At 37.6% G+C, this 16,385-nt stretch overlaps 1 protein-coding gene and 2 long non-coding RNA genes across 5 annotated transcripts in view; 1 reads left to right on the top strand and 2 right to left on the bottom strand.

Annotated features, from left to right (window-relative positions):
• The window catches only part of LOC311615240, a 974,758-nt gene that overhangs the window by 428,499 nt on the left and 529,874 nt on the right, over positions 1 to 16,385 (bottom strand). The gene's annotated exons all lie outside the window — the stretch shown is intronic.
• LOC311615242 lies at positions 8,188 to 9,363 on the bottom strand. The gene is made up of 3 exons (XR_014793752.1): positions 9,258 to 9,363; positions 8,765 to 8,833; positions 8,188 to 8,274 (listed from the first exon to the last, which is right to left on the bottom strand). It is a non-coding gene; the product is annotated as an uncharacterized lncRNA (long non-coding RNA).
• On the top strand, positions 9,154 to 15,667 carry NXT2 (nuclear transport factor 2 like export factor 2). Of its 3 annotated transcripts, XM_084870548.1 has the most exons (5): positions 9,154 to 9,199; positions 9,429 to 9,513; positions 10,559 to 10,645; positions 12,324 to 12,468; positions 13,516 to 15,667. In XM_084870548.1, the coding sequence occupies exons 2-5, from the start codon at positions 9,499 to 9,501 to the stop codon at positions 13,698 to 13,700; spliced, it is 432 nt and encodes a 143-aa protein (XP_084726674.1). In that variant the 5' UTR covers positions 9,154 to 9,199; positions 9,429 to 9,498; the 3' UTR covers positions 13,701 to 15,667. The 3 variants fall into 3 exon arrangements, with proteins under 3 accessions (XP_084726674.1, XP_084726673.1, XP_084726672.1); XM_084870547.1 differs by lacking the exon at positions 9,154 to 9,199 and having other exon boundaries at positions 9,348 to 9,513; positions 13,516 to 15,653; XM_084870546.1 differs by lacking the exons at positions 9,154 to 9,199; positions 9,429 to 9,513 and adding an exon at positions 9,668 to 9,792.

Genomic DNA, 16,385 nt, shown 5'->3' with positions numbered 1-16,385 from the left:
CTGTTTGTTCAATCATTTGGTCTTCCCTCACTAAATCCCCTCCCAGCCTGGTTGCCCCACGCAGCCTGCTTATTTAGTCATTTGGTCATCCTTCAATAACCCCCCTGCTGTCCTGGTCTCCTTACACAGCCTACTTGTTCAGTCGTTTGGTCATCCCTTGGGCCAGCTGCCATCTGAGGCTTGCCTGTACCTTGGGCCAGTCCTGGGCAGCTGTGGGGCTGAGGGGACTGGGGGGAGGAGAAGGGGGCAGGCAAATGGAGCCTGCCACCCTGGCGGGGCTGAGGAAACTGGGCACCACCATCTTGTGGCTGTGGGTGCCACCATATTTGAGGGTGGGATGGTCAATTAGCATATCCCTCTTTATTAGATAGGATAAAGCCAGCAGAACCCTGATACCAAAATCTAACAAGGATATAGCAAGACAGGAAAATTTCAGGCCAATAAATGTAATAAACATACATGCAAAAATCCTAAACAAAACATTAACAAAATGAATCTAGTAATGTATAAAATGAATCATGACTAAGTGAGGTTTATCCCAGTAATGGAATCTTGGTTAAATATTTGAATGTCAATCAATATAACTTATTATATTAGCCGCATAAAAGTGAAAACTACCAATAGATACAGATAGGGCATTGATAAAATTTAACACCTGTTCATAATTTACAAAAAAAAAAAATACACACCAAAATATAAATAGAAAGGAACTTTTCTAATCTAATAAGAGGTTGTTTTTTAAAACTAGCATCATACTTAATGGTGAAATATTAAACTACTAGAGACCTGGTGCACAACATTCGTGCACTGGGGGGAGTGGTCCCTCAGCCTGGCCTGTGCCCTCTCACAGCCTGGGACCCCTCAGAGTATGTCTGCAGTGAGCAAGCCTAAGCCAGGAGTCAGATATACCCCAAGGGGTGCTTAGCACAGCTGCAGAGGCAGGAGAGGCTCCCGCCACCATGCTGCACTCATCAGCCATGAGCTGGCTTCTGGGAGTGCACTGACCATCAGGGGGCAGCTCCTACATTAAGCATACACCCTCTGGTGGTCAGTGCACGTCATAGCAACCAGTCATTCAGCAGTTCAATCAATTTGCATATTAGCCTTTTATTATATAGAGAATTTTCCTCTAAGATCACTTTTTTGTGCATTCTCCCATTGACTGACATTGTTGTCATTTCCAATTTGAAATTAAATAGCAAAAACTCTCTATTATCATAAAAGTTATTATAGTGATTACTTTTAGGGAGTACTAACTGGGAGGGGACAGTAAGGAGACTTCTGGGACACTGAAAATAAATAGTTGTTTACTATGAAGGAGATACTTCAGATAGAGCCAAATAAGATCAGAAAATATACAGATTTTAGTTCATTGTCTTGTTAATTAAATGCATGCCCCTGTCTGAATCTTATAATATGATGTCTTGACAATGATAGTTCACATTTTTCTAAGGAATTTGCAGACTGGTGAGCCAGCTTTAGTGGAACTTCCCAAAACCTGAGAGCTCAAGCAAGACAAAAGCCTTATTATACGTTTTGCTTCTGAATATAATTATTTGAAGGAAAAGATGTTTCCAGCAGAGTGTTGAAAGAATTGCTCTCCCCTGAAGATAAGACTTGTGAATAACACATAGAGGAGGCAACTGAAAAGTAATGAGGTGAAAATAGATTATTCTCTCAATTCTACATGACATGAAGAAAAACATCCCTTTATAAGAAATTAGTTCACACTTTCCCTTCCTTCATAATGGATACAGAAGGGAGATAAAGGCAAGCTAACAAATTTGGTTATTTGTTTCTTAACCACCTAGCTTGTGTATGGTTTTAACTCAGTGCCAGTAAGTGTTTAATATATGAAAAACACATAAGGTTAGCCCCAGGAATTTAAAATCTAGACATGATTTTATAGTCTGCCTTTTATAAATAATAAATATAAATAATAAAAGGCAGACTATAAAAATGTCTTTTAAAAGATATACAAAAGTGTTAGGTCTGATCAAATAATTGAATCAATACTCCCTCCTCTGAGAACTGTGGACATTCCACTTGCTTAGACTGCATTCCACTTGCTAAGACCATTATCTCTCCCCTCTGGACTCTCCCAGAATCCTGACCTGCACAGAAAATTCTCCACCCAGAAAAAGCCCACATAGGATCCTTTAAAAACCTCTGATTCCCCGTCTTTGGGTGCTGATGCCAATTTGGGGCTCAGTCCATCCAGATGACCTAATAAATGTATAATCCCTTACCATTTGGCCTCATGCATTCCTCCTTCAGCGACCCTAACAAAAAGTATTTATCTAGGCAGTACTTCTAGAATTACAGAATAAAGACTTCCATAATTTCACACCTCAATAAAAGCAATGAAAATACTCACGAAATTGTAAAAATTAACTATTCAAAATTGTAGAAATTGAGCAAACACTTGCAAAAATCTAAGGAGCATTTATTCAAGGAAAACTACTGAACACCCATAAGGGCAGCAGGGTTTATAGTGTTGTAACTTGACCTACTCACTTATTTCCATATCTCTTTCCATGGCTCCACAGTAGTGAGAAAACAATCAATAGAATAAAGAAAAATATTTACAAATCATATGTCTGATAAGGGACTTATATTTAGAATATATAAAGAATGTTTAAACTTAATAATAAAAAGAAAACCTAATTTTAAAAATAGACAAAGGAGTTGAATATACATATTTCCAAAGAAGATATACAAATGGTGAATAAGACCATGCAAAAATGCTCAACATCATTACGTTTCAAAGGGATGCAAATTAAAACCACAGCTGAGATACCACTTCACACCACTAGAATGGCTATAATAAAAAAAGATAGACAATAACAAGTATTGGTGAGGAGGTGAAGAAATCAGAACTTTTATGCATTGCTGGTGGGAATGTAAAATGGTACAGCCACTGTGAAAAAGAGTCTGGTAGTTCCTTAATGTATTAAAGATATGTTAAAAACAAGACAATAGGCCCAAAATGGAGTTGCTTATGCTAAGCCTATTGTTATTAAACTAAGATTTAATTACAGTTTCAGCTCTCCAAGAAATGGAATCTTTAATTTCCTTGGTTTTTAGATTCACTTGTTGATAGTTACGTATTTGTTGAAAAAAAAAATCTGATGAACAATATTAACTGTTGAATATAATAGAATCAGAGGTATGGAAGGGGAGTGAACTGACAATTCTTGGGGAAAAGGGGAGAGGGGGATGTGGGAAGAGACTGAACATAAACTGTGCACCTATGGATGAGGACAATGCGGGGTGGGGAAAGGGCATTGGGTGGGATGGGAACCTGGTGGAGGAGAGCAATGGAGGGAGTGGGGGGAAAAGGAACATTTGTAATAATATGAACAATAAAAATTTATTAAAAAAAAAAAAAAAAGAAATGGAATCTTTAAACAGTCAAGGAGGAATCCCCTGATTACCACTAGTCACATAATCTGCCTGATAGACCTAAGCATGTACCTGGGTTGCGGGCACATCCCCAGTAGGGGGTGTGCAAGAGGCAGCTGGTCGATGTTTCTCATCAACTTTTCTAGCTCTCTATCTCTCTCCCTTCCTCTCTGTAAAAAATCAATAAAATATATTTTAAAAAGGGAATATCCAACCCTCGGATCATATAAGGCCTAGGAAATCATTTGGTCTGGTCCCACTAAGGCATTAAGGGTGAGTTAATTAAATGTTTAACCAAATATAGCAGGCTAATTTTTAAGTTGACAATTTTGTATGGCTCTTGAGTTGTATTATAAATATTCAAATGGCCCTTGTCAGAAAAAGGTTCCCCATCCCTGCCCTAAAGAAAAGTGATATCACTAGCTTTAACTAATTCCCAATCCCTTCTAACTATAAAAGTCATTTTTACAGCTCTTCAGAGCTCCTTTCTATCTGTTAGATTGGATCTGCCCAATTCATGAATTGTTGAATAAAGTCCATAAGATCTTCAAAGTTTACTCAGTTGAATTTTGTTTTTTAACACATAAGTTACCATATGACTTAGCAATTACACTCCCAGGGATCCACCCCAGAGAACTGAAAACATTTGTCCACACAAAAACTTGTACACAAGCATTTATAGAAGCATTGTTCATAAATCCAAAAATAATGAAAACAACCCAAATGTTTATCAATGGATGGTGGATAAATAAAATCTATTATAGATATGTAATGGAATATTATTAAGCAATTAAGAGGAATTGAGTATAACGTGGATAAGCTTTGAAAACATTATGCTAAGACAGAAAGAACCACATATTTTACGATTCAATTTATATGAAATATTCATAATAGGCAAATGTGTAGAAGTAGGAATTAGATTGATGGTGCCAAGAACTGGAGTGAAAGAGAAATGGGAACTGACTGTTAATGGAAAAGGGGGTTATTTTCAGGACAATGTTTCTAAATTTCATCGAGAGACTTGCATAACTCTGTAAATATACTTAAAAAAAAAACACTGAATTGTATACCTTAAATGGATAAATTGAATGGTATGTGAATTATATAATAATGAACTTGTTTTTAAAGCCCTATCTAATGTGAACAGATGAAAGGCACCTGGCTAACTTAGAAAAGCACGAAACTTAATGTGAAGAGACTGGTTGCCAATTAGAGACCTGAGAGAAAGGGGCTGGCTGACTGCTCAGATCACTTCCCCAGTTGTTACTGACTTGTCCTTATCAAGTCCAGAGAAAGATATAGATTCAGATAGGGATGTTGGTATCTCAAAGCAGCTTTAATTCCCTTAGGCTTCACTTGACCAGGAGAGATGGCTGCACAGCACGTCCACATGTAATCCTAATCAACCCATTTTATTACTCCTGCAATCTGCTATCTCAGGATCCCTATCACTCTCCTGCACTTTACTAATGCCTCTCAATATACGAAAATTTATCTCATCTGTCCCAACTTCATACTCTGAAATGGTTGGCTGCATAATCTTATCTTCCATGGGTAAGAAAATACTACTATAATATTCCTCAAGCAAAGACAGTATGCCAAGCACTGACTTGTTTAATTCTTACAACAGTATTATGAATTATGTAGTAATACTTTCATTTCCATTTTACAGATTGAGAGACTGAGGCATCGGATGTTTAGGTAATTTGGCCAAGGTCAAAGAGCGACTCAGTGGCATGGCAAGGATTTAAAGCCAGATTGATGCTGATAACAATGTGCTTAACCAATATGCCATCCTGTGTTTCTAAGAAAATCTTTCACACCCTTGCTAGTCACTCTCTCCATTTTTTGCACATGTACAGTTATCTGATAAAGAGCAATTTTGAGTCTTATTCACCTGTTTCCCATTCGTTCCACCAAGCATAGTTTTCTTAAGGTTCAGATTCACTGTTCTGACCAGAGCCCAACATTGTTTTCTACATTATCAGTTTACCCAGCCTCCCACCCTAGTAGCACATTAATAGAAGTGTCCAAAATGCTATGCAAGCATTCAGTGCAAAATTCTGAGCCTTTCCTCTACCTCCAGCTGAGCTGTCCTTTTTCTTTTTTCACCTAGGGGTGGGGGTGGAGGTGGGGTGGGCAGTGACACCTACTTCACTCACACATGCTGGTGAATATGTGATTAAATACAGAGGTAAGTGACAAGAGTCCCTGTTGAGAGTTCAAAGCTAATTACAGAAATAGTCTTGAAAAGCATTTGAGTCAAAACCAGTTTGGCTCAGTGCCAAAACCGGTTTGGCTCAGTGGTAGAGCATAGGTCTGTGGACTGACAGATTCGATTCCGGTCAAAGGCATGTACCTGGGTTGCGGGCACATCCCCAGTAGGGGGTGTGCAAGAGGCAGCTGGTCAATGTTTCTCATCGACTTTTCTAGCTCTCTATCTCTCTCCCTTCCTCTCTGTAAAAAATCAATAAAATATATTAAAAAAAAAAAAAAGGAAAGAAAAGCATTTGAAAACTTATAAAAAGTGTCAAGAGCCCTAATGCTTTTTTAGAGACAGGAAAGTAAAGTATAAAAGATAAAAAGAGTCTGGGTCTGTCCAGAGCTCTTCATGGGCATGGGAATGACTGACTGGCTGGGGATGTAGCCACAAACAACCTTCACTTCCAGAATTAAGTGACCAAATGTTTTTAAGTACATTTTAAAAATATATATTATTTTACAGCAAAAAAATGGAGACACAGAGAGAGGGGGAGGGGGGAAGCATCAGTTACCTCCTACAACCCGGATACCCTCTTGTGCACGAGAAGATGCTCCAACCAACTGAGCCACACCAGCCAGGGCTTTAATTACATTTAAAATTTATATTTTGAACTAAAGGAAAGCACCTCCTTCTTTCCTTTGCACATATGCATGTGCCTGTCATGCTCAATGTTGAAACATTCTGAGAGGCAGAAACTGAGCACCTAGACCACACTCCACAGTAAGTCTCAAGCACCCTTAGGTCCCTTTTGTGTCATCTATGGTAACTGTGTTACCTCCTCCGATTTCTGCACTGTGAGTACCTGGTACAGTGCCCTGTGTAGCTCAGGGATCTAGCTGATGGAGGAAATGAAAAGGGCCTGACTGGCTGGACACAGGACAAAGATAATAAGAAGCCACTGAAGGGCTTTAAGCAAAGAAGGGTTCCAATAAAACCCAAATTTTCCAAGGCACACTGGTGACTAGTTTGGAGAGGAGAATGACCCTGAGGCTGCCTCAGTCAGAGACAAGGGCTGTGTGAGCTATGGTGCTGGTGCTGGCAGAGGCCTAGTAAAGAGGCGGGAATCTGTACCACTAGGGTCTGGGAAGGGCCTTCATGTCCTTTTTTGGGACTGAGCCATCCCCAGCACAGCTTCTGCTTTTCATGGGCTTGGGTAGTTTGCCCTACCTTGCAACAGCCTGAGGCCCCTAAAGCTCACTGCACAGCCACCAGCTGTCCCTTTTCAGTACTCAACACTGCTGTAGTCCCTGGCACTACTGCCCCACACCAAAAGCCGCTCTTCATAGCCATAGGAGAGATAATATTCTTTGGGGTTCTGGGGATGTGAAATGAGGGAAGGCTTCATGGAAGAGACTTTACCTGTCCTGGACTCTGAAGGGCAGATATAAATGGAAGGAACAAACATTCCAAAATAAGCATACTACAAACAAATGCATGAATGGTAAATTTTCTAAGAGCAAAGACAGTTGTGGGTTGTAATCCCAGCTCCTTTAGTTGTATCATCATAGCCAATTTACACCTCTTTAAACTGTTTAAATTCTTAAAAATCTAAATAATAATATTCCCTCTCCAGAGGCTGGGAAGATTGAATGAAATCATAATAAACACCAGACACATTCTAAGTTTTCAATAAAAAACACAATCAACTATAAAGCAGTAAATATGAGTCATTTTTTTTTTTTTTTTTTTACAAACAGTAGTAGTTAACTTTGCCAATATTTGTAAATAATGGGAGAAAAGTTTGGAAAGGTAAATTGAGACCAGACAAAGGTAGGTCTTTAAAAATTAGGAAAATTTCAGAAGAAAAAAATGAGAATAGAGCAGTCAAAATTTGTATACAGAGGAGACAGAGGGGTTGCTTTAAAGATGGACAAGTACTTGGAACTCCTTTGTAATTCATTTATGTTTTGTTTATTGTCTAGCACTCTGAGCTTCATGAGCTATAGATCAAGTTTATTTTTTTTCCACTATTCTATATTTAGAGCCTTGTACAGTGCCTGGCCCACAGAATGCACTTAATACACATTTACTGAATTAATGAATGAAACATGAAAATGGGGAGGACCCCAAAATATTCCAGGAGTACAAGCATAAATGACAGGGGGGAAAATACATAAGATTGTTAGGACAGAGGCAATAACGAGTTTATTTTTTTTAAAATATATTTTATTGATTTTGTACAGAGAGGAAGGGAGAGAGATAAGAGAGTTAGAAACATCGATGAGAGAGAGTCATTGATCAGCTGCCTCTTGCACACCCCCTACTGGGGATATGCCCGCAACCAAGGTACATGCCCTTAACCGGAATCGAACCCGGGACCTTTCAGTCCCCAAGCCGACGCTCTATCCATTGAGCCAAACAGGTTTCGGCGGCAATAACGAGTTTAAATTGTGGACTCTACAAGTTTGAGAAGCCTATACATTTGTGGAATCAGAGCTCAGAGCAGAGGTAGGGGCTCGAGATGTGTCGTTGAGATTAATTAGCATATATGTAACAATCCAGAACACGTGGGAGTACTGTACCTTTAAATCGAAGGCTCGTTCAGAAGTACCGTTGGAGAGGAATTCGGAGAGGAGAAGGTACTCGGAGAAAAGCGGCAGTTAGAACTAGGCGAAAGGAAAGACAAACGGGGTGGGGAAAAGATAGGTTAAGAATATGAGACGATTTGGAAGAGGCTGGTATCAAGGAGGATATCGAGGAAGGAGTGACCGTAATCGAGACTATTACCGAGACTGGGACCGGGACCGGGACCATGGCCGAGACCGAGACCATGGTCATGGTCGTGGTCGTGATCATGATCGTGATCGTGTCCGGTATTATGAGGCGTCGCAAAGCAGTTACTCAAGGTAAGATTATAGAGATACTTAATTGATTTGAATCCCCAGAAGTTGTTCAAAGCTTTGACATGGGTCGTTTAAAGGGTGCTGGGGAGTAAAGTGCGTTTGCAGAGGTAGTTAAATTAGCCTAAGCTTGAATTCCAACTAGTTTATGACTGAAGCAAGTTAATTAATGTCTTAACTATAAAATGGAGATAATATGCCATAGTGTTATTGTAACTGAGTAAGTGAATATGAGTTAAAATGCTTAGAAAAGTACCTTGCTCGTTGTCACGAATTGGCTATGGAAGGTGGTGAATGGCGCTGTCGACAAATCTTCATTTTAGGTCTATAAGAATGGAAGAATTGGGTGAGCTTTTTCCACTGAATAATGCAAAGTCAAATAGTGAATTATCGTAGCAATACTATGGAGATGTTGGGGTTCAATACGAGGATCAATTCTTCCAGATTGTTCCAGAATCTAAAACTTTCTTTGCCAGTCATGCGCAGTATGATTGCGCGCTTCAAGCTTCATCCATTTTTCCTATTGGCTGCAGCACCTGTATGTCTTTCCTCTGCTTCTCATTGGTCTTCAGCTAGCCTTGGACCCGCCTCTTAAAGTAAAGAGGTTCCCCCTTTTGGATCTTAGTTCTTTTTGCTTTTCTCCTGGCTTGCGGTTGGGAAAGTGGCAACATTAGAGTACCTAGTTTAAAAAGTTAAGTGACTTATTTTCTTCCAAACTAAGTAAATATCAAACAAATTGAATACCGTACCTTGGGCGATGGGGAGGTTACAGTCGGAACTAAAGGGAAGTGTCTTAAGGTTGGAACATCGGGATCCTTTTAAGCACGGACCGAAGTACTTCCGGGAGAGAATGGGCGGGGAAAGGATTCCGTATGTTTGGCGGGTTTCACTATCTTCCTTAATACTTGGTCCTCCTACAGCAGGGGGAGCCGGACACGTGAGGAAGTAGTGACGCCGCCACTGCCTCCGCAGGCTGCTTCAGGCTCCCCGATGGCCATGCCTGTGGTGAGTGCCGGGACCTTGGAGCGGGTGCCGGAGCGCCGGCGCTTAGGCGGCTGAGGGGAGGGTCGCTGGGCAGGGGTGGCTGCCGATCACGTGACCGAGTAGCGAATCAGGGGCTGGCCCGCCGGGCTCGGGGCGGGGCCGCTCTCCGCAGACCCCCTCCATTCCCACACCCGCTGCCTGCGACCTCCAGCTGCAGACTTCTTATTCCCTCGGGTTGTGCAAACTAAGATGCTGGAAAGAACCCTGAGATGGGAGCTAGCGAGAGGCGGGCATGTTGGGGTCTGTCGTTTATGGCTTGCAAACTCCTTTTTGGATTATTTTCCTTTCTATATAATTTTGATCACCTGAGCTAGAAATGAAACTACCATAGTTCTTAATTGAAATAGTAGGCTGGGCTGGGTAAATGCCTAGGGAATAAGGTTTTTTCCCTGCAGGAGAAAACCCCATTTCTTTTCTTTCTTTCTTTCTTTTTCGGTTTTACAATTCTTTGGAAATGCTGGTAAATTTTTATGTAATGTGAAGAAGTTTCCTAAGTATCTAATTTTTCAAGTAGTTCATTGAACTTTATTGTTACTATACCTTTTTTTTTTTAATTCAACAATTTGATTTTGGTCATAATGCCTCTCTTGAAAAAAGAACTCAGCACTTTCCAAATTTATTCAGTGGCAATTCTTCCACCCTCACTTTTTTAAAGTTTCTGGCTGTAACACTTTTATTACGGTGAATGTTTTGTAAAATATTGGAAGCCTAAAGTAAGTACTGAAGTACCAGTTTTCAAGTTAAGATTATAAAATTATATTTAAAGTGAGGAAAAATACAGTATATCAAATGCACTGAGGGACAAGTATGTCCTAAATATGTATACCCAAACATAGTGAAAATTAGAAACTTTTGAGCCCTAAGCCTTTAAAATGTAAACATTTATATGGAAGAATGTGGAGTATGTACAGAGCTGCAAAGTGATTGAAATAAATCATCAGCTTCTGTTGGTGATTTTGTGGTTGTGGATGGATAGTAATGTACACTTCTAAAATTTTTCTTGTAGGATTTTAAAACTTATGTAGACCAGGCATGTAAAGCCGCAGAGGAATTTGTCAATATTTACTATGAGACAATGGACAAAAGAAGACGGGTGAGAGTTATAGGCTATATTACTCGTTATTAAATACTATTTCTTTTTTCAATCCAGCCATTCATCTGACTTGCATAAGTGATAACTCTGATATTGAACAGACTGGTGCATTTCAGAGGGAAGGGAGTGGTGGGGAGAGATTAACCTAAGACTGTTTATGCATATATGCATAGCCCATTGACACAGAAAAGAGTGCCATGCAGGCCTGGGGAGTGGGAGTGGAGTGAAGGGCGTCAATGAGGGAAAAAGGGACAGCTGTAATACTTTCAACTCTAAAGATAGGTTTGTGTGTGTGTGTGTATATATATATATATATATATATATATATATATATATATATATATATCTCAGCTTTGTGTTTAGCTATCTCTGAGCTTGGGCAAGTTGCTAACCTCTCTTAACCTCACTTTATTTTTAGGGTGGTAAATGGGAATTTAAATACTGCACTTAACAAAGGACCTAACAAATATTTATTTAAATATGTTACATTTTCTCAGTCCCAAATAACTTCACTTTGGTTAAAATAGTATTACTGCTGATGAAGGGGTCTGACATTATAGGGAATGTTCCCCGATTTGTCCCTTCAATGGAATATATTAATAGATAATTTTTAAATTAAATCTCACAGCTGTAGCTGGCATTCACAAGCATAATCCACATGACTTGGATACTTTTAGTCTTCAAAAGAACAATTTTACCACTTTGTCAGCTTTTTTCATTGTAATTTGTCCCTGAGCCACATCTTCTAAGTAATTATTTCAGTATATGCTCCAATCTTGCCTAGGTCTCTTATCAGTACAGAATTGTATTTTAGAGTACTTTCTCAAAAATAGTTAGCAGGCACAGAAGCTAACATATCTAAAAATTTATTTTTTAAGGCAGAAGATAAAAGAAGTTCCTGGTACTGATTTTTTTATGACATAAGACCAGGGATAAGGGATGTGACAATGGATGTTTATTGTGCCTTCCTGATTTCAAAATAAAGTAGCAAAAAAAAAAAAAGCAGAGTCAATATATGTGTTGGCCTTTTAATCCAAGATAAATTTTAGAATTAAGCAAATAGAGTCCTGTGACACACTATACTGCTGTGACTAAAGAGTTAACTGTTGAATCTTGCCTTAGTGAAGCTTTAACTTGACTTATAAAAACTGCTTTAGCAAGTACTGGTGATTCTTTTGAATTAAATATGCTGTTTAAGTAGTAAAAAGAGCCCATTCTTCCTAACACATACAACATTAAATGGCTAGGACATGAAATGACTGCATGTATGTAAACACTAGGATTAAAGTGTGCAAATAGGGCCTGATGGAAGATAGCTTTGTTAATTCTCAATTAGAAAAAGGGGGGAGATAAAACTGCTTTGGGCTGTAGGTGATTGAAACTTGTGACCATTTAATTCATTTAAATACAGAAAGCAAAATTTTAAAACTCTTCCAGTTTGGATGCATAGTTTTCTCATTGTGGCTAAAGTAAAATATAAAAGTATATTTAGTTGCTTAGTTTATTAAGAGTAAACCGTGTTCATGTTGTATTCCAGTGCAAGGGGGCAGAGGAGTGGAGAATGATATAGAACTATGAAAATGTTTGTATATCACTCATAACCTTTCAGTTCATTTCTGTTAAAATTCCTTCCCAGAAACAAAACTATTTTCACCTTTCTTTTACCTTTCTTTTTTAGGCACTGACCCGTCTGTACCTGGACAAGGCCACTTTAATATGGAATGGAAATGTTGTTTCAGGGCTGGAAGCCTTAACTAATTTTTTTGAGGTGTTGCCTTCTAGTGAATTCCAGGTTAATATGTTAGATTGCCAACCAGTGCATGGTAAGAGCATGGTCATTCAAAGGGTTTCTTTTGTTTTACTTTAATGAGCACTGAGCTATCAAATTAAACTTTTGGTATCCTTTAGACCTATCTCACTCCAGCAGATCACTAGTATGTTTTGGTGGATTGTGTGATTATAATTTATTAACAGTTATGTGAGAAATTGAAGCTAAATGTGACTTTTATTGATGGAAAGAAATATTTATATATTTTCTCTAAATAGTTGCCTTCTATGCATAGAAATGTCTCCAAAAAAGTTATACTATATCCCTAATTAATGTGTTTTATTATCTTACAATTTATTAAAATTTCACAGAAGAAACTTTTTACTTTGTTACATGAAAGGATTTTTGGCAACACGGAATTAGGTTTAATATAGACTGCTGCCATTTATAAGATTAACCTCTAGGTGGGCCCTAATTTTCTCTAGTAGGTTAGGGTGATTTCTTTTTCCAAAGTTTTAAAAACAGCTGTGGATTAAGAAGCAAAACATGAAAAAGCTCTGTTAGGAACCCAATGAAATATTAATAAATATAATCTCTTTATTTTGAATTTAGAATACACAGAATCTTTCTGGACAGAAAATAATTTCAGTATCTTTGAAATGATTACTTAGTGTTTTTAAAAAGAATTTTTTTTTTTTTTGCTTTGGGTGTACATGCTTAACAGTATGCTGAAAGTAAAGAAAGTTTATGAAATGTTTTTTTTAAATATATTTTATTGATTTTTTTACAGAGAGGAAGGGAGATGGATAGTTAGAAACATCAATGAGAGAGAAACATCCATCAGCTGCCTCCTACACACCCCCTACTGGGGATGTGCCCTTGACCGGAATCGAACCTGGGACCCTTCAGTCTGCAGGCCGACACTCTATCTACTGAATCAGACCAGTTAGGGCATGAAATGTTTTTTAAGTGTTAAATTATGAGCAATGTCTTTTAAGCCTGAAAATCTGCTTATTTAGAGATGGAAACCAACTTTTTTTTTTTTTTTTTTTTTTTTTGTGTGTGTGTGTGTGTGTGTGTGTGTGTGTGTGTGTGTGTAAAGAGCAAGCTACTCAGGCCCAGACTACAGTTCTTGTTGTGACCAGTGGAACTGTGAAGTTTGATGGAAACAGACAGCACTTCTTCAATCAGAATTTCCTGCTGACTGCTCAGACTACTCCTAACAACACTGTGTGGAAGATTGCAAGTGATTGCTTCCGTTTTCAAGATTGGGCTAGTAGTAGTTAAAGGGAAGAATCCATTTTCCTTTAGTCCATTAGTTTCAGCAACAAGTTTATGTCAATTAATTCATTTCATTGTAGTTTTAATTCCTAGCAGCATCTTTTTAGCAGCTGCCAGTTTGGGTTATTGCCCTTAAGAGCTTTAATGCTAGAATTTTACATGCCTTACATACATTTCACTGATATCATACTTATAGTAATATTATAAACACATGATCTCTGTACTAACATACTGTGAGCCCAGCCTATTGCAAAAATGAAATCCTTTTTATAATACTATCTACAGGATATCAGCACAACATAATTCTCTGGGAGGAAGTAGAGTATTTTTTTTGGTTAGGTTAATTTTGTAATAGAACACATATGTATTTTCAGTCAACACTGGTGATACAATTTTGGTATAAGGCTTTTTCAAATAAGTTCAAATGAAAATATTACTACTTTTGGTTTGCATAACTACTTTGACATATTAGAATCACAGATAGAGATGTTCAGTGTTACCTAATGTTTTCTATGTTAACATGTTCTTATGAAGTGAATTAATATACTAGAGAGGTATATGTTCTTAGTTGATACCTGGGTATTGGATATATTTAGTGACTTATAAGCAAAACTTGTTATAAAGATTTTTCATGGCAGCTCCAGGTTTATAACTTTAGGTAATGAATGTTAGTGAGTCTAATAGCTTTTAATGGGAGAATATGGAGTGAGAAATATAGAGAGCTATAGTTGGCCAAAAATTAGAAGGGGTGGCCACATGGTAAATTTTTGGTACTTGTTTCCTACCTCCTAAAAATTTAGCCTATTTTTAGAGTTTAAGTCATTAAGATAAGTATCATTGCCAAATGGTCACGAGTGTCACTTTTGTTCTAAAGATTACTTTTAAAGGTTTTTCCAGTTCACCTCATACTTATTATCAATATATATCTCAATTTATTCAAGAACTTATGGAGGTAAAATGTCAGCAATAAACCAGACCCTGCAGCAGGGTCTAACAGGAAAGTTGGAAACAAAGCCATTGTTCTCTCTTTGAGACACCCTTAACTTCTAAGTCTTCCATATGAACTTAAGGCCAAAAATCTCTAATGTATTATCCACCCCCAAAGTAAGTTATTTCTTTCCTGTTTTACACTGTGAACTATATTATCTTTTTTGCTCATTAAAGCCACAATTATTTAATTTTAGGATTTGTTCTTTTATATGGCATTATGAGCAAATAGATTTTCTTAAAACATGTTCTAGTTATGTAGTTAACTCTTTATCTTTTTAACAATAAATATAGAGAGCAACAGATCTTCATTAGCCCATAAACTTCAAAGTGATTCATTTTATGTCTTAGCATCTTAAGAGAAAGAAATACAGCTTTGGCTTTTGGTTAAATTTTAAATATGTTTTCATTCTTGAATTTGTTGTTTTAATGTTTCTAAGCTAGATGTGCCAGATTTGTTTATATATTGCAGCTCAAAGTTAATGTTTCTTATTACTTCTTTTGAAAACCAGTAATTCACTTAATCTTCCCCAAGATCACACATTATATCTCTGACATATTAACTAAATAGAATTAAATAGAAGAAGGGGGTACAATTGGAATTTGACCACTCCCTCTTATAGTACTAACCAAAACTTATGCTTTATTCAAAATGAGCTTACTCTGATTTTGAATTGGCTTTCTAAAGACCACATCTTTAACAGCAGTAGTCAGAGTGCCCAAACACTGCCCTTTCATTTGTGGAGACCAGTTTTAAGTAGAGCTGCATATAACTAGCAATAAGTAAATTGAATGGTTGTATACTATTCATGAACTGAATGTTTTGAGACTTGTGTATGAACTGGTATTTTTTTCCCAAAATTCTGTATAACTTTTAAATGGCTGGAACTACTCGTATATGGACTAGACTGTATTTTTGACATGCACATATTTTTGTAACTTGAAAAAAATAAAATTTGTCTTGACAAGTTTTCTCAAGCTCCTTTTAAGGTCTTTTTTTATATACATATATATATATTTTTAAGGCTCCAGAACAGGTAGTATTTCTTTACAGTATAAGGTTTTTCAAATTTAAAAACTTATAATGTTGAAAACAATGTTTGACAACTTGGACATTGTCTTTTCTCCAGCCCACCTGTTCCTGTTTTCCTACCAAATGTTCACATTCCCAAAATTATCCATTTGATGTAGCAGTGAAGTGTCTGGTGAGACATTGAAATTTTAACCTTTAACAACTAGCTAAAATGCTATGTTTAGTAGGCAGTGAAACCAAAAAACAGTTGGTTTCCAGAAAGTATGGTTCCATTAACTATAATTCTACATTAAAAATAAGTCAACAGACATTTGGAAAGGAGAGGCAATAGCCCATAAAATCAACTACTATATTTAATGTCTTTAAAGGTGCATACATTTTTCACAATTTAATATCCTTGAAATTGATATGAATCATAAGATGATGCCAAATCACAATTAAATCAGCTTTTTTTTTTTTTTAAGGCGGGGGAGATACACTTATGTGAAAGAGAAATATTGATTGTCTCCTTCACGCACCCCAACCAGGGACTGAATCAGCAACATGGGTATGTGCCTAACGGAATTGAACCAGAGACCTTTTGGTACACAAGAGAACTTCAACCAACTGAACCATACTCGACAGGGCACCAATCAGCTTCTCCCCCCCCCTTCTCTGTGGTACATAAAATA

Source organism: Pipistrellus hanaki, assembly GCF_964339955.1.
Source record: "Pipistrellus hanaki genome assembly, chromosome: X".
Taxonomy (NCBI): domain Eukaryota; kingdom Metazoa; phylum Chordata; class Mammalia; order Chiroptera; family Vespertilionidae; genus Pipistrellus; species Pipistrellus hanaki.
Note: the sequence above shows the minus strand (reverse complement) of the source record. Positions and strands in the feature narration are given on the sequence as shown.

Bases quoted from the DNA above. Each gene is read 5' to 3' on its own strand.
- NXT2 (XM_084870546.1), top strand. From the start codon at position 9,742: ATGCTGGAAAGAACCCTGAGATGGGAGCTAGCGAGAGGCGGGCATGTT. The intron at 9,793-10,558 runs GTCTGTCGTTTA...TTTTTCTTGTAG, and splicing joins CGAGAGGCGGGCATGTTGGG to GATTTTAAAACTTATGTAGA. The intron at 12,469-13,515 runs GTAAGAGCATGG...GTGTGTGTAAAG, and splicing joins AGATTGCCAACCAGTGCATG to AGCAAGCTACTCAGGCCCAG.